The sequence below is a fragment of the Podarcis raffonei genome, chromosome 5 (genome assembly GCF_027172205.1).
Source record: "Podarcis raffonei isolate rPodRaf1 chromosome 5, rPodRaf1.pri, whole genome shotgun sequence".
Taxonomy (NCBI): Eukaryota; Metazoa; Chordata; class Lepidosauria; order Squamata; family Lacertidae; genus Podarcis; species Podarcis raffonei.
The window spans coordinates 21,635,202-21,654,200 of record NC_070606.1 but is presented as its reverse complement, the minus strand read 5'-3'; the positions used below and the strand labels follow the sequence as shown (position 1 = coordinate 21,654,200).

The 18,999-nt window shown below is 39.2% G+C and overlaps 1 protein-coding gene across 1 annotated transcript in view; it reads right to left on the bottom strand.

The window, feature by feature from the left end:
* Nucleotides 1–18,999, bottom strand: part of LOC128413775 (heparan-alpha-glucosaminide N-acetyltransferase-like) — a 168,766-nt gene that overhangs the window by 61,950 nt on the left and 87,817 nt on the right. The window contains exons 8-10 of the mRNA XM_053388191.1: nucleotides 6,462–6,538; nucleotides 3,726–3,756; nucleotides 569–729 (exon numbers count right to left, since the gene is read on the bottom strand). Coding sequence (XP_053244166.1) covers nucleotides 569–729; nucleotides 3,726–3,756; nucleotides 6,462–6,538 — 269 coding nt within the window. The remainder of the gene's footprint in view (nucleotides 1–568; nucleotides 730–3,725; nucleotides 3,757–6,461; nucleotides 6,539–18,999) is intronic.

Genomic DNA, 18,999 nt, shown 5'->3' with positions numbered 1-18,999 from the left:
CTTAAAAACCTCCAATGAAACAGTCTCCAAAACTTCCTGAGGGAGTCCCTTCCACTGTAAAACATCACCTACTGTCAGAAAGTTCTTCCTGGTGTTTAGTTGGAATCTTCTTTCTTGTAACTTGAAGCCATTGGTTCGGGTCCCACCCTCCGGAGCAGCAGAAATCAAGCATGTACCATCCTCCATGCATCAGTCCTTCAGATATTTGAAGATGGATATCTCCTCTCAGTCCCCTCTTTTCCAGGCTAAACATACCCAGTTCCCTCAACCATTCCTTATAAGGTTTGGTTTCCAGACTCTTCTCATCTTGGTCGCTCTCGTCTGCATGTGTTGCAGCTTGTCAATATCCTTCTTAAATTGCAGCAACCAGAACTGGACAGAGTATCCCAGAACTGCACAGAGACACTGGGGGCAGGGCCAGCAATGCCCCACAGCAAAAAAGGGGGGAAGCGGGGGGCACTTGGCCATAGAGATTTAAAGCACTGGCCATGCCTGGAAAGCATAAGTGTGGATATTGTACGTGATTGTATGATAAAAACACTAATGACCGAAAGGCAATTATACTTACATGGACCATCTCTTGGTCCGTAGTTAAGGAAGCAGAGTCCCATCAAGAGTAAGATCACAGTCCTCCAGGTCAATTTACGCAAGAGCTGGATACGGCTCACTCCTCTTTTCATCATTGCATGGAAAGCCAGTGCTACTGATGTGCCAATGATGAAAACAAACCTATAAACATCAAGGATTTGTCAAAAACCCAACTCAAACCATACATTCATTGATTTTCATTTCGATTCAAATCTATGGACTCCATTTGCCTAAGTAAAATCACCATTGACAAGGAAGGTAAGGATGAATGGGCATTTGTTTGGGGATATATTTTCATCTCACACTTCCAAAATGGGTGTTCCTGAAGTAAATAAAATTATTTTCTAGGGGGGGAAATCACATTTCTTAATAGATGAGACAAACTACAACTCAGATTTAAAAGCACCTTGCCTTGTTGGCTAAGAGGGCTGTGGTAGAGGAAATGACCCTTGTGGAAATGCCCTTAGATTGTCTCCTAGAGCTTGGGAGCTATAGTAACATGCTAGCAGCCTCCTGCTCTTTATGCAAGAGAAAGTCAGTATTAGGGCAAATGATTCAGTGAAAGAACTGTTCCAACTAGTCTTTTTTTGGTATATCCATTTCAGCAACCAGTAACCCAACATTCATCAGTTGGAGAGTCATTCTTTTAAATTTACTTTTAATATCAGGAATGGCAAAGGGCCAAATCAGAGATGATGGCAGAAGACTAGGTCTAAACCAATCATGTATAAAGAGAAGAAGTCTGTTTTTGAGAGCTGTGGAGTGAATAATGAGAGCAGCTGATGTGTCCAGAATAAAGGGACAGGTTTTGGTGCATGGTAATAGTTTTATTGTAAAATAGTTACAAAGAACAAAGGTTGCATTTAGTTCTAATGAATGGTAACTTTGCCATATTGATTTATGCTAGCTTTGTGTTTATTTTTACATTGTTGGTTACGTACTATTGTTTTTCATTGCTTTTAAATTTATTTTGCTTGCATTTTTTATTTTATTACTGAGTTTTGTAAAGTGCCCAGAGGACAGAGGAAATGTTGTAAATAATCTATAAATTGATTTACATCTAATCAATTAATTCAGTCAAAACACAGATTAATCAACTAAAAGTTCTTTTTTAAATAGTTGGCAGTTTAATAGGCACAAAATTCCTAATAAACCAGCTGGTACAAGATGTGGAGATAACTACTGGCTTCCATAGCTTTAAAAGTTGATTAGACAAATTATTGGAGAATTTGAGTTTAAACTAAAACCTCAATATAGAGGTTGAAACATGGTTGAAAGCATAATTAAATACACTATTAAATTAAATACACCATTACTTTAAAGTGAACATGAAATGGAAATAATTAATGAAGTAATTGGTAACTATTTTCAATATGATGAAAAGGGGAAGTCGGAGAGGGAATAGGATTGTATATAATTTGGGGTGCAGGGGGACTATTTTAAGAGAACATTTTAACAAATACGGCAACATTATCTAAACAAAAGTAAAGACACACTTCAACTGAAAGGGGAAATAAAGAGCAAGAAGATGAACGTAAGCAAAATGGCTCAAAGAGGATATATATTTTTAAAATGTGACTAACAACTTTGCCTTATAAAATAAGTGTTCTGAACAATCAGCTATTGCTTGAACAGCATGAAAACCTGAGACGGATGTAAAGATGCTAATTCAGGATGTGGAGAGGAAAACAGTCTTCAGGGAAAGGACATTTTTTAAAAAAATGCCAAATGTGCAAATCTGTCATTCTTTGCCTTAATGGGCACTTATAAATGTGCAACTTGCCAAAGATCTTCCTCCACAATATGATTGTGGTTATAAAACGAACAGCATGGTCAATAACATGATCTAATCTGATTGAAGGGGCCAGTAAGAAAATTATTACCCACTTTACAACCCATTAACATCAACCTTACATTACAGGAATGCACACGATAGATTTAAAACTTGCTTACTTAAAGCAAGGGGGTCTAAATAAACTCCATTACATTTGTTGGGGTTTTGTTTTGTTTTTTATTGCTGAAGCAAAAATGAATACCCCCCTGGTGACTGGACCAAAATGGGGAAGGGGATATGCTGCTGATAGGATGCTTGCTGAGTTAGGGTATTTTGACAGTCATATATAGATGTTGGAGAGAATGACTGTTTAGATAGCTTTTGCCTTGACAAACCGATACAGATGGGGAAAATATGGCACAGAGGAAGCTCAAATATCTCGAATGTAGTTACTAGGATTTAGGACACAGAGACTCTGACTTGGAACAGAATGCATCGCTTGGAATTTTTAATTGCATCTGTGTTGCCGAGAAAGCTCTATATGCACCCATCTTGGAACAGAGACTAACATTATATGTTATTATTAATCACAGAATTCAGAAGTATTAAGAATTTGCCCATCATATAGCACTGGCTGTAATAGAAAGCAAAATTATGTAAGGTTACATTGACCTTTAACCTAAGAAACATGACCAAGATACCTTCATTCTATTCAGCGTTAAGTTTGAATGCTGATTTGAAGAGGAAAAAATAGTTTGGAAAAGGAACTTTCATGTTAGAAAAAGGTACTAGTCTGAGTGGGTTATTGATCAAGAAAATGGCTGTTATGAGGAAGTTAAGGGATTCTGTTCCATCACTTGTCAGGCCTATGCAGATTATGTGTCAAATTATAGTTTTGCCAATATAGTAAGTCTGTAATTTATGCACATTTAAGTTGTGTGCATTCAGTTTTACTTATGTGGCAATATTATTATTATTTTAAGAAGTGGAAAGAGGGCAGGGTTCTGGGGAAAATGACTGGCAATCCCACCTGTCACTGAACCCAATGGGCTTTGATTGTACGTGGTTTTGGCTTTAGGCGCGATCCCTGGATCATACTGCGTAAATTATGGGCTTACTGTTCAGTTCAGTCCGAAGTGTGAGACTAAAGCAAATAGCAAAGCAAAATCCCTCAAGGTGACCAGGAAGGTAAGAAAGTTGGCCTTTTCACATAACCTGCTAGTCATTTAAATTCATTCAAATATTTAACTACAAGGCATTAAGGTTAAAATAACCAAGTGATATCCATGCATGTGTGAACAAGTTCAAAGAATATTTCAGAGCAGAAAGAAATGATATTGCTTAGCAGTTTTTGATAGCTTACCAGGGCATGACCAGATCGGCAACTGTCAGTCCTATGATGAAAACAGAACAATGATTTTAAAACGCTGATTGTTTAACAATACAGTTTACCAATTCATGTGGTAGATAAGAACAACAAAATGGATCTGATGTCTGACACAGCATCTTGCTACTCCTCATGGCCATATGAATACATTTGGAAGCATATTAGAATTGTTTGCAAATACTACAGCATTTGTAAGTTTACACATCCTCCAATCATTATGACTGCCTCCTGCTACCACAATAATCCTTGCAAAAATATTCTGACTCTTACACAAATTATTTTTGGTTTCTGAATAAGGCAAATATGCCACACCTTTTATGCAGAGTAAGCATATTTGTGTAAGTTTTCTTTACTTCTTTCATTTGTTCTAAGTTCCGAATTTGAATTTTCTTACTTCAAAGGGCAAGGGGATTTTTCACAGCAGAGTGTTGCTGAGTTGGCTCGTATAACCCAGATTCAGATATGGCAAAGCACTGAAAACCAAGATCAATGCCCAGATAAAAGCAGCATAATTTTCTTGCTGGGTCACACCCCAGTCATGGCTAGCCCTGCCATCTGCCATGATGAAGACCTGTTTCAAGAGGCACCATGAGGGGGTGGACAGATAGAGACATAAGATTAAATGGTACAGAAATTGGTTGTTGTTTTTAAAGGTCTCCAATTCAGGTAGCAAAAAGTTTTGGGCTTTCACTGACCAGAGTTCATGTACTCCATTATTTTATTTAGTACTTTTGACTCAACATTTTGTTTCTAATAGAATTGTAGAGTTGGAAGGGACCCCAAGGGCCATCTTGTCCACCCCCCTGCAATGCAGAAATATCAACTAAAGCATCCATGACAGATAGTCATCCAACCTCTACTTAAAAACCTCCAAGGAAGGAGAGTCCACAACCTGGTAAGGGAGACCATTCCACTAGTAGATATGAGTCAGAACCTCACAATCAAAGGTCAAATGTGATTCCCACCCTCTTATTGTTCCCAGAATGTGATATTGAGAGATATATTGCCGCTATAGAAGGAGGTACTATTTTCCAGGCAGAGCTAATAAAACAGGTTGCTTATTTTTAAGTGTGTCTTCAGGTTCTGTACCCACACATAGTAACTTCCTCCTTTGCTCCTCATATCTTTAATTTGCCTAATCATTTTTCAAAATAATGTGCAAAGAAACATTTCCGTGAAGGTCAATGCCTCACAACAGCACTGGATTTAGGGAAGTGCAGTTCTCCTAACAGCTGACAGTAGGTTTAACAAACCAAGAGTCTTTAGGGGAATCTTGTGATTGTTCAAAGTGATATAATCCTGTTTTAAATGTATAGTGCAGATGGGTCCCATGTCTTAAAACACAGACCCTGCCCAGGTTATGGCACACCAAGTCAAACACGGCCCACTAGCAATGCATGGCAAGCAATCCAGAGCCTTATAACTCTAATTTTGCTGCCTGGACCTCAAAAACAGAAGAGTTGTCAAGGACTTGGCAAGCCATTATGAATGGCTGGTAGATTGTGCCTGGCTTGGAAGCTCCAGCTGGTCAGACTTTATGTAACATATGAATGGCCATGCAAGTGTATACAGTGGTACCTCGGGTTAAGAACTTAATTCGTTCTGGAAGTCTGTTCTTAACCTGAAACTGTTCTTAATCTGAAGCACCACTTTAGCTAATGGGGCCTCCTGCTGCCCCTGAGCCTCTGGTGCATGATTTCTGTTCTCATCCTGAAGCAAAGTTCTTAACCCGAGGTAATATTTCTGGGTTAGCAGAGTCTGTAACCTGAGGCGTATGTAACCTGAAGCGTATGTAACCCGAGATACCACTGTATAACAGTCCACATACACATTAGGAAGTGAGGACAACATAATATGAAATGAATGACCCTTCATTTTTAGTATGCTCTTTTCCCTGTTCAGTAACTTCACAACACAAAAGTGATGAAGATATATCTAACTTTGTTTCACAGAGTCAGTGGGCCAGTGCCAATTGGCAGGGACAGAGGAATATTTCAAGAAACATTTGTTGAGTGTTGACAAGTTGTAAGAGGAGATCCACCAAACCAATACTCTCGTGACTGAAGCAGGACTGGAAAAGACGTGTGGTTTTCCCAGATTAAACTGTGCATGTAATTAAAGCCTGTGTTATGAAGATGGCAGTTCAGAAGTACCGCCAATTGATTTCTGAGCTAAAATACAGAGCGAGGCAATTATTGTACTTGGCATCATGCTAATCCATTTAACCGAGAGCCCAATAACAGGAAACCATTGTTACACAATATGTAACTCAGATTGGGGCGACTGTAACAGGATCTTAAAAGCTTCTCTAGCTCTCAGAAGTCAATATACTCCTTGCAAAAAAGGAAGGGTCAGCAAAACGGAGCTGTTACAGACCTTGCTTAAACCTAAAGAAAATGGCCTCATAGACAATGCACTGAGACAATAAAATTAAAGGATGAACTCCAGCTAAATAAAGTAATGGTCCTCCAGTGGAAAGGCAAAATACAATTAGCATTCACATGCTTATTTTAAGATCAATATTTTTTCCTGCTGATTTGCTGAAGAGGCTTTTATGAAGTTTAAGCAGAGTTCATTGTTAAATACTCTTTACCTACAGAGGATATGGTAGGCCATATTAATTCCTGTTTCTTTTGGAGATCAATAATGAGTTTGCTGATTTGTATAAAGTGCTTAGGGATGCAGCAAATGCAACGGAAAGTTGTCCCCTACCATTCCACGCAGCGTGCTCAAAGAACCAGTAGCCCCCGCCTCCACAGTTCAGAAAAACCATGATGGTGAGAGAAAATCTGAAAGGAGAAAAGGGTTAATGGGTTAGGAAACCAGGTGAAAAATTACTGGTTTGGGGCAGTGACGCTGTCGTACCTAAAGGTTGGAAATCAGACTAAAAATCAGATTGACTAAACGACTTAGAATGATAACATTCTTCTCTGCAAATGAGTAAGTTTGTGTTAAATAATTTGAACATAAGCTTACATTGCATTAAAGAAAGACTCTTAGCATGCATTAAAAGAAAACAACAACAGGTAATCTATATATATTTTTACCACGGCAAGACAAAGGAATCTTAGCATGCTATTTTTCTATGTGCAGAAAGGGTTGCTTCTCCCACCTATATCTCTGTTGGAAGCACATTCATATGTCCAGCCCTAAAAATGCAGTCTGAAATGGTATAGCCTGGGAAAGATTTTGCCATTTGACAGGAGGTTACCACCTTACTGAATCTAAGCAGGTCTGTACTGTAGGTTTGGTCAGTGCTTGGATGGGTGAGTGCCTGGGAACCACATGTATGTTGCCTGAGGTTCGCTGGGATATAAATAAACCCACTGCATATGTAGATTGCCTTAGAAATATGTGTATACCTCACTACCCAATTGCAACTAAGCAATGGACCATTTGCCCACCTTAAAATTCTATTTAAACCAAGCAAATCAGGAAGAATACTCAACAAACAGGACACCTGGAGCAGCTCTTAAAAATACTTCTGTCCACACCTTAACCACAAGTTTCTGAGACTAAAATGTCAGGGCAGAATCAGTAGCTTTATCAGGCCAGGTGGAATGCAATTGACCCCAGATCCCTGCTGAATTGTAGTATCACCCTTTGGCCATCTGCAATGGAGGTGCATAATGAGGCCGGTAGCTCCCTCTTCCAGAAAACTACCATGTAGCGATTAGGAGCCATATGTTTGGGTCTTGTTGACCAACTTCCGGGGCCGAGTCTGCTTGTGCCTTCCAGGCTTTCTAGAGAGACACCTATGCTTCATTCAAGTTTGTGAAATTGCACGTCCATTATTACTCTCATGAAGGTGCTGCACTAGGTTGCATGGCCAGCTTCAGGTTCTTGAACCTTCAAAAAGACACAGATCATACAGCAACCAAGGGCTGTTGTAACAAAATATTTGTATAAACAAAACATTCAGGTCATAATGAGCAGCAGCTTCCTCTGGTCCTAGATAAGGAGAGTTACGGAAATTGATAATTTGGCTCATTTTGTTTTGTAGGGAGCCATCAGCAGCTGCTGGTTTAGCCTAACCATACAAAAATATATTGCTTTTGGCATCTTTTTTTTTTTTAAGGAGACAGAGGAGATTAGTTTCTGTTTAATGAATATTTTTCATGCTTGCCCTTGGGATGACAATGCACTTAGGTGCTAATAGAGAGAGCATTTTATGAAGAAGAAGAAGAAGAGGAGGAGGAGGAGGGGGGGAGGGGGAGGAAGGAGAAGAAGAAGGTAGAGAGGGACACTGTTTTTGGTGTTGGTTTTGAACAATGGGAAAAATACTATTCAAACAGCTGGTTATTAAATATTCCACATTTTCCTCAATTTGAAATTGTAACCCAAAATATGACAGTGCATCATTTCAACTGTGCAAGTTGCTGATGCTCTTTCTAGTCTCCCCATGTGCCGCCACCCCCAGCACTGTGCAGGTGTTATGGTGGTTCAGGAGCACAACCATTATGCATTTTCTTTTACTTAACAGCTCTTGCAGGAAATGGAAGGTTATATTACAGATCAATGAGTGGGAAAACGGAATATGACAACCTGAGGTCAGAAGCAGAAGGATAGATGGCATTAATTAATTCTTGCACTTGCTAGAAAAGCTATGAGAGATGCCTCATGCAGCCACCACAGCTGATTCCTGAAGGCTAGGCTATTCCATCCATTTCTATACTCTTATTTTTCTGCCTAATATGCAACATTTTGCAAAACAGAGCACCTCTTAAATTTCTTCTATAGTTATCTGAAAATATGCCAGACAATGTTTTTACAGAAATATCCAGCAAATCAGTTTTTAGTGTTAGATACATTTGGAATTTTATTCTTATTTTTGCCTAACAAAGGAGACCCAATATGGCAGTTTATTAATCATATATGAATTTTAAAAGAAATATCTGCATCAACACATACCTTTATGCATATTTGTATTTGTTGTTAAAAAGAACTCTGCCACATTGCTTTCAGGTCAGCTTGCACTATCAGAAGTATACTATAATAATAAAACCTCCTTTAATAAAATGAAGAACAATAACAGCTAAAATCATCAACTTCAGCCATCCTCTTAAATTTTCAATACAGATGTAGCTGTATTTAAGGAGAAGAGGAAATGCTTAATACCTAGCAATGAATTTAGGACATCTACACAAAACTGTTTTCCCATTGGTAAGATTTCATGTGAGAACATTGCTGCTTCATATCATTAAAAGAAAGTAACCCTGCAAGACTTCTTGTAAAGTTTAAATTTGTCCAACACTTCATAACAGTTTGTCCTGTCCCATTTGCAATGGGTCTATAAATCTTATTATTAAAATATTATTCAAAGTCTTTACTAAAACCTAGTGGGAGGCAAAATAAAGGAAAGTGGTAGTCATACTAGATATTTATTTCTCAGTAATACATTCATTTTGTATTCAGTAGTACATATATATACAGTAAGACATATGGTAATACATATATCTTTCAGTTATACAGAGATCTTATAGATCTCATGTGTACATCTGTTACTAGGTTCATTTTATCCATTTCTTTTTTCCTTTTGGATGGCAGGCCAACTATGGAGTGAAGTAGCCATCCAATTAAAATTCAGGAACCGTTTTTCTGATTGTCTGGTCCCATTTAACCTTGAAACCCTTAAGCAACAAATACTGAGAACTGGAATTAAGCCAAAACTTGGTCTTCTCGTAAGCAGCTGCTTCTTATAGCATGGTGTTCATTTTCCAGACTATTCTGAGTTTGAAGTACTTAATGATAGGCCCTTTCTTTTGGTGTTTTGCAGGCAGTATTGGGTTCTTTGTGGTATTTTACCTACGTTTTGTGTAGGGGGTGGCTTATAAGTTGTGGCAATATGGGATGGCTGTCATTTAACCCAGTAAGAAAAGTCCTGGAGCAACATGTGTGCTTTAGCTCCATGAAATAGCATCAGCAGCTGCCATGATGCAGGTAGCAGAATGCACCACTGACTCAAGCTTGTTTAAACTTTCCCATGAAATCTTCATTGGACAGATTAATATAAATTAAATTTGGTGCATCTTTTTTTGAAAACTGAAAATGTCAAGGATACCAGCAAGAAGAAATTAAGATGAGCATGTTACGAAAAAGGAGCAATGCAGCAGCGGGCTCCAGGTGGCTGGAAAGCCAAACAGGATGTTGATGTTTGGGACTGTTCCATGGGAACAAAGGAACAGTCTATTCACACCACTGAGCACCGGATGTTAGCTCAGAGTGTCACCTGACCTGTACTGGAAGTACATGGGAGGAGTTATTCTCTCTCTGCTGTTGGTGTTAAGAGAGTGCAGACACGTTTTCTCTGTACTGCTGGAAGGACAGAAATAAAGGCATGTAAATACATTTCTGTCTGTCTCTCTCCCCTCCCTGGGATGGCAGGGGAGGAGTGGTGTGTTCTTCTCACGTTAGAGGAGGATCGCCAATTGAGATCTCGCCTGATCTTGCCGGGAGTCGCAGACGGGGAGGTCAACAAGGAACTCAAGCCGGGTGCCTGGAGAGTGGCAAATTCCTCTGACTAAGGCTTGATTCCGACAGAGCATTCATTCAAGTTGTTGCAGAAGCATTTAGTATTATTTATATTGCACCTTCAGTGTATATATGGTGTTGTACTGAGCAACATAAACTAAAGACAGGTCCCTGTCTTTAGGCACTTACCATTTTAAGTGGTATATTTCACTTCTGCAGATTCTTGGGTACAATGTTCCTCAAACTGTGGTCCACAGAACAGTTGGGATTTGCACCCAGTTTATTTCTTCTGACAATGAAGATCAAGTCGGTTTTGACCGGGGCTGGGGTTATTCAACAGAATAACACAGTGCTTCTGCAATCTACTATCTATTCCCTAAAAATGAATCAGTTAAAGGAACCTGCCTTAGTAGCCTTAGTAGCCTAGGGACCATGATACTCATAACATAGCCCTGGTTTTGATAATGGTGCTGGCAGTGAAGAAAATTAATTTATTAAGTGGTCACTTACAGTAGTCCACGGGTGTGGGGCCAGTTAAGAACCATTGTTACCCATTCATCTGCTTGCCTCCTACATTTGTCCTCTTTCCTCTGTTATAGTGGTACCTCAGGTTAAGTACTTAATTCGTTCCGGAGGTCCATGCTTAACCTGCAACTGTTCTTAACCTGAAGCACCACTTTAGCTAATGGGGCCTCCCACTGCCGCCACGCCACTGAAGCACGATTTCTGTTCTCATCCTGAAGCAAAGTTCTTAACCCAAGGTACTATTTCTGGGTTAGCGGAGTCTATAACCTGAAGCATATGTAACCTGAAGCGTATGTAACCCGAGATACCACTGTATATCCTACCTAACCCACTTCCTCATAAAAAAGCTATTCTGTTTTTAGCCTTTTGACAGGCCATGGGCCTCCTACTGCTCATCTCATTTACCACAGTGGCCTGGTACGTGGCTACTGTCCATTTACTCCAATAGCAAAGCGCACAACTGTTAAGAAGAGCCCAGCTGCATCAAAGACGCACCTAGTCAAATCCTTCAAACTGGACACGTGTGCAGTATTCCTTTCTAGCTCATGATCAGCAGCAATTGGTATTCGGAAGCACATTGCCTCTGATAATAGAAGCATTACATAGCCATCATGACTAGCAACCATTGGCAGCCTGATCTGCCATGAAGTTGTCTGACTCCCCTCTAAATCTGTCCACATTAGCAGCCATCACTGTCCACTGGGTGAAAAAGAACTTCTGTCTGTCCTGAATCCAACACCATTCAGCCTCAGTGGATGACCCCAAGTGTTAGCATTATGAGAGAGGGAGAAAAAAATCTCTCCCCAACTACTGTCTCTACATTGTGCTTTATTTTATACATCACTGTTTAGGGAAGCTTTTAATATTTGATGAATTATTGTATTTTAATATTTTGTTGGAAGCCGCCCAGAATGGCTGGGGAAACCCAGCTAGTATCATCATCATCATCATCATCATCATCATCATCATCATCTTCTCCCTCTCGTTCATTTCCCCGTAAACTAAAATGTAGCCTTTCCCTATAAGGGAGTTGTTCCAGCTGCATGATCATTTTCTTAAGCATTTTTTAACCATTTTCTTAACTATTTTCAGCTCTCTAATACCCTTTTTGAGGGGCAGCAACCAGCACTGTACACTGTGCTCCAAGAGCAATGCCACCATATATATTTTTAATGGCTTTATGATATGATTCTTACATGATTTAAAGCAAGAAACCATACTAGCAACAACCCAACACACCAAACATATTGCCTACCAATGGCAAACATAGAAAACCATTCATTTCCTCTTTTATTCATTTGTACTGACCGTATCTGTGGGTGCTTTGACACACTTTGTAATATTACTTTTCCTACATTCTAATTTTTCACATTGTTTCCCCTCTCTCTCTCTTGTGGATTTTGCTTCAGCTTGCTCTGCAAACAAATTAGCACTTTTGTCTCATTTTCTAAGCCATTACATGCTTTTTATTATTCTTATTATAAAGGACTATTTTTGTGCTAGCCTGCTATCTCATATGATCCACTGCTATCAGCTGTATTTCTAGGGAGCGTGTCTTTGCTAGCCCAGAAAACATAAGAATATTTGTACCACTTATCTTTCCACACTAATGCTCAGGTACAAGAAGTGATTTATTAACCATTCGGATACAAGTATTTCTCAGGCTAGGTAACAGAAAGAAGAGACACTGATATTTTCCTTATCTGAATCCTGAAGGCAGCAGCAATATATAGTGAGGGAAAAGTCTGCAGCAAAACTTCAAAGCTACTAGCCAGCACCAGCACTCATAAATGAGCATTGCAAAATAAGGCTTCCCTCAAAAAGATAGCCCTAGTCAGTAATCCTAGGATCCCCAAACACACAAACATGTCCTGGTACTGCTATCAAGTGACAAACACAGCTAGTTTAATGTTGGGGTGAAAATGGGTAGGATGAAACACTTTTCCTTAAGCGTTATTTAAGAGTAGTCAACATTTCAGATTTTGGCATGACTGGGACTGGATCCTTAGATCTCTGAACAGACCAAAAACCTTTTTTTGAGATCTTCTTTCTCTTTTTACCGTTATATCTTTTCAAGAAATCCAACACAGCTTCATTGATTTCAGGTCAGTTAAATATCTTGAAACATAATGAACAGAGAGTCAAAGAAGGCATGCTTGTCGTGGACCCTGTCTAAAAATTCGATAGAGTTATATGGTATGATCTAATTCTTAACTCTTTTGTGGGTCAATATGAATCCATGTGAAAATGCCATTAGAGACATTATTTTTAATCCCAGGAGAATGTGTTGCAATTTTCAGATTATATTGTAGGTTATTAAGCATTGCATTGGTGTGTTAAATGAACCTGTGTTTTTATAGGAACTTTTCATGGAGTATTTATAAGCTTGAGATACAGGATCAACAATTTGAGGGGGAAATGCAAGTTTGGGAGTTAAAATATGAAGTGTTGAGGGAATACAATTTGCTCATATAGCATTTCAGTCCATTAATTTCATCATTATGCCATAACACTTCAAAAATTCTTCAGCTCCTCTACTCATTCACACCCTGTGTCTCTTTAACATAGATTTTTCCAATTATATCCATTAGTTGTCCTGGCAACAGAGGCAGAGGTTAAGTCATTTTCGAAAAGCGGTACATCCCAAATAATGGTATTATACCAAATTCTTGCTGGTTTTTTGCCACCTTCCTTTCCAGTCTGGTAGCAGCAGAGAAAGTAAACAGAGATGGTCAAATTTACAATATTTAAATCAGTCCCCTCCTCAGAGATGCACACAGTAGCTTAATTGTTGCAGGTCACTTCTGATAAAAAAGGGAAAGATTAAATTTTAATAGTGATATGGTTCAATGCACAGTGAACTAGGAGTTCTCCAATGAGGAGAGAAAACAATTGGGTAATTTCACAATAAGGTCATAAGCAATTCAGTTGTCTCCTAATTATTCACTTTATTCTAATGTCAAGGTATCAGTTAATGCCATGTGCCAATTAATACATTTTCAAGGTAGCCTCCGACAAAGAGGATTTTAATTGCTACCAAGACCCAGTTTCAACTTGGAATCTCAGCTTAAAATTGTTTCAGAACTACTGATGTGTTTTCTGTGAAAGTATGTAAGAGCCTATGCTTCCAAATGGCAAATATTTCACACCATTTTCAGAAAGGATCAGTTGGATTTCATTTTCACCAATTAGCACGTTGAAGGCAGAAAACGATAATGCTTGCTGTTCTCGCCTCCTTTGCTCCATCAGCGTAACTTCTGACACCAGAGGTACCCAATGTGGTGCAGTCAGTGATTGCTGTACCTCAGATAACCATCATGGATTGACTCCTGTTCTGTCTCCAGCCCATCTGACTGGAAGAAGACAGAAGAGGGACCAAAGGCAGGAAATCAAAGTTGATTCCCATTCCTGATTCCTTTCACAGAAGAGTAGGAAGTCACACATTTTATCTGTATCAGGGATAGAGATATCATGGGATGGCTCTGAGTGTAGGGCTATTACTGTGTTGATGATATTTTACAACATGACAAACTTTAAAATATAAAGAAAACATCCGCTAAAGAAAAGCTTTCATGCCTCAGCTAACTGCAAACGATAATCACTGGAATATTTAATGTACGCGAAAGTGTCAAAGTATGTCCATTTCGTAAATTACCGTACATATTACAAGCAATGGGGTGGGGAATTAAGAGGAACTACAAAGTTTTCTGAGTCTCAGAGCAAAACATCAACAGTATTTGCAAGCCATTTGGATATCTGAAATTTAAAAAGGGATATAATTAGGGGAATACCATACAATCTGTTCACAGAAGTAGTGTGTTTATCTGTTAAATATAATGCTACTTCTGATCCTGATTATTTGCTTGACTGAATCACATGCATTTTAGATTATATCGACATTCAACTCAATATACAATTGCCTCGTTTTATAATGGATCGAATCTGCTCATGTCTTTTTAAACTTATGGAAGAGATTATTTTTAAATTGTGTATTAGCTATGCACATAGGGTGAGCTGGATCATCCCTGTTTCCTCTTTCCCCCCCAAGAAGTTGTCTCAATTCCATGACATTGTCTAAACTATCATAACATTTTAAACCTCTTAATTCTAAAATTTCCATTACAGCTCCATTTACACTCTTTCGAAAGGCTTGCAAGTCTCATTGAGAATATGGAATCAGCAGCTTTTGGCTTCTGAACCGCTTGCTGCAGGAGACTGCTGGAAGCACTGAGGGAACAGTAAGGAAAAACAGTCCTCTCCCTCAGACTAATGTTGCTGTTGCTGCCTCACCAAGCTCACAGTAGCCACAGGAGAACAGTGTCCCTCAAACCTTTACTGGAAGTGTACTACTACCAAACATCAGGCATGTGAAACACAATATATCAGTGTCCAAAGAGAACAAAGGTTTCTCTTCACCTGAGCAAGTGGCAACAATGGCAAATCTCAACAACAAACTCACCAACAATGCAATCAAATGGATATGGATAATATCTGAGAAGTCATCTCTCCCCCTGCATGCCTTCCTGGTCGCTGAGTTCTGTGGATGAAGATTTGTTGATGGTGCCATATGTTCCTCTGGGAAAGCACTGTGGCACCAGTTCTCTGCAAGCCCAACGTGGGTGTTTTTTTTTTGGTTGAAGACTGTTATTTGCTCCCAAGCCCTTCCAAATCAGTCTATTTTATTTCTGCAGTTTTAAATTCTTGTTGGTTCTCAGAATGTAGAACAGTTTCCACTGTATGAAATAAATAAATGGGTACTCAGAAGTAAGTCCCATTTAATTCAATAAGACATACCCCCAATAAAGCAAGTATAAGTTTGTAGTTTAAATAGTTTTAGGCAAGCCATTCTCTCTGTCTATCGCTCTCTCACACCTGCAAACACAAAATAACCTCTAATGTAGTGATAATTGTACCAGCCTTAATTACATCATAGTTGTAGGGATCGTGTATGTGAAGCTCTTTGAGTACTTAACAAATAATGCTATCTATTAAGAAAGACAGGGCCATCATATTTGAAACCACTAAAAAGTTCATAATGCATTCTGTCTACCATTTTGCTTAGTTATTCCTGTTTGACTGTACTGTGTTGAGTATTTTAAACCCCGTTTATTTAACCCAATAAAAACAAAACTGACAAGAGATGAAGTTGTACAGTGCTTTTGATTAGGCACAACTTGAATTACATCTTGACACCTAGTGTGCTTGTATTGCTTGGAATATATAATATTGCAGTATTCTTGAACAACCACCCAGACACATGTGCTCTGATCAAAGAGCCGGTGTTTTACTGGCTCATAATTCACCAGAGAACATGATTTTAAAGAAGCACAAATAAAAAAGCCAATGAAATTGGCCACATCGAAGCTCCTAATGAGAAAAGCAATATGAGATGAGACACAACAAACTATCAGTGCTATAAAAGGCAGGAAGGTGATGCCCTATGTACCAAAATTTACTAACATTTCAGTAGCAGAAGGATTAATAGCTCCCTGGGGAATTTTATATCATCAATGAGTCAAAGTAACAACAAAAGGCATAGTGGAGTGAATAATGCCTACTTCTTTGAATCAAGAGCACTTCTAATGGACTGTAGACATTTCCCCAAGACAAATGGGGTGTTCTAAAATTGAACTTCATCTTACACAAGCACTGTAAAATCAGTCCAATGGCACAACTTCAGGTGCTAAATAAGTCAGCCAGCCATACATCCCAGTATAGCACTAGTACAGTGGCATATGGCAATGGGACCACACCACCAAAACCTGGCATATGTAATATACACAGATTTACAAAACAGCAGAGTAAAGGGCAGGGGTAGACCCTTAAAGAAGAAAACACAGGGCATAAGGCAGTGAAAGTTATGCAAAAAAATAATAATTCATTTTTGAGCATAACTTTTGAGCATGCTCACAATTTAGTTAGTTATCCAGCCAGTTATTTCAGACCTCAGACAAAGAAGATGACTTTTGTCCCATCAGCATTTCAGATTTGCCATGAAGCTAGTAAATATACTTGGTTTTCAAATTGAAATTTATCCCCAGTTTGACAAAAGGTAAGCTGGTGCAGCAAAGGATGTTTTTGATTATCTTCTATCCTGCACAAAACACTATCTTTGTTCTCCAAAAGGCAGGCACCCACCCCCTCTGTTTTCATTGTATGCCTGCTGCTCATTTCATGCAATTGCTCCTTTGGGAGGATAGGCCTGTTAATTGAAATGGGACCCCCATGCTACAGTCAGCAGCTGGGTCTGATTGCTCTGTTCCAATAAATAACATGGCCATATTAATTCAGACAGAACAATTAACACCAGGCCAGACACTTTTGACTGTATATAGAAATTCCACGCTGAAATACTGGCTGTCATTGAAGATGAAATAAATTCAGCTAGAGCGTGATCCCTTCAAAATAATAACCTGTCCTTATTTCATACTGTCCTTTAACTCATTCACATAGGTGTCTTTTGTTGCAAATAGGCTTCATCACAATCTAAGTTGCAGCCATATCCGCTGATCATGTTGTGATTAAGAAATAATAAATTACATAATAAATTATCCACTCTTGTTCAACCATCAAACTCACAAAACCAAAAACACAAACCAAAAGTGCCTGAACTATTCATCCGAATAGACTGGGAGCTTTTGATTTGTGTTTAACTCCAATGAGTAAGTCTTAAAAGCATTTTTAATAATTAACTCTTTGGAATACAAAGTTATATCTCATTGACTTCTTATCAAGTAAAACATAGGCCAAGAAACTTTTGTTACACTAGGAAAAGAGAAGGAAGAAGTCCGTGAAAAGGGAGGTCTGAAGAACGCAATGGAACCTAGAAAAGGAGGGTTGGAAGAAAAAGTGGCACAGATGAATGACAGAAAGGAGAAAATGCCAGAAGTTAGACTCTGATAGGGGGAGGAAAACTGGCAGAGAGAATGGTTGGAGAGGAGAGGTTCTCACACACAGCTAGAAGCTGCAGTGATGAGGAAGGCTGGAGTTCACATATTGATCTGAAACAACCAGCCAAATCTTCAGCTTCAGACCATTACGAATGATCAGCTCTATAATCACCATCTCATTACATCTCTGTTGTAGCACAATTACTTAAAATAGTCTACGTCTGGAGCCTTTCCTTGATTGGTCCTTGCTCTCTCCTTGCAGAATTATTAACCTTTTGATTGGCACACAGTGTTTCTAAAGCACAATTACGTAAGACCTAGGAACAGCGATTGCTTGGAAGGCATGTGATAGGAATACCAAATGATAACCAACTATAAATAGAATTTGGTTATCTTAAATAGAATTTGGGGGGGGGGTTCTCTCTTAAATGACATTTTATAATGTATAGTTTTTGTACCAAGATCAACTGGACCATAATAAGGGCTTATCTCCAGTAATAAGCAGTGTGGACATGACTTTTAAGAATCTGTGCACCGGAAAGACTTGGTGCATAGAAGGAATAATCAAAGGGATAACCTGAGAGATCACAGGGACTGAGGGAAAGAAAACTGAAGCTTTTAGGGGAGCAGCACCATAATCTTAGGCATCTATATTGTGCTACACTTGCAGCAGTGAAGCCTTTGACAATGATCAGCAGACAAAAGTACAGTACAGAATGTTGCTTGCCAGGAGAACTGCTCCTTGCTCCTGCCAGGGAAAAGCCAAAATGACCAGCAAAAAAATAAAATGAAACCAGACAACAGCAACTCCATCCCACGCTACAGGGCACCTTTCAGGATTCACACACCTTTCAGCTAATGAACACATCCCAAATGCCCAGTTGCCCATAAAATGGCCTGTATATGTAATACAATGTTTGTGGCTGCTTTTGTATGACCTCCAAAACCCTCTTTCTTCCCTCAAACACAAATATTGGGGGGAAACTGACTGGGTTGATTGCTTGTGCAGATGCACAAGTTTGCGTCCATTGAATATATATCCTCTTGACCCTGAGCAGCTGTCACGACTCTGACACAGAGGAGGAGGAACCCAGCCTGGTCAGGACTGGCTGAGGTGTGCCAGAGGATTACACCTTCAAGACTCTCCAGGAAAAGGATGAAGTTTCTGTGGGATAGCTTGGACTGATAGAAATAAAAGGCCTCAGTTGAGCTCTAGACCAAGCAAATTATCTGTTTGGAGCTGTCCAGGGTCCTGCAGCTCCTTCCTGAGTGTGCCACCCTCAGACATCCATCCAGATCCTGTGGACTCCCACTTGTGTCTATATCTAGCCTGTCATGCCCACGTCTGCTCAAAATACACTTTG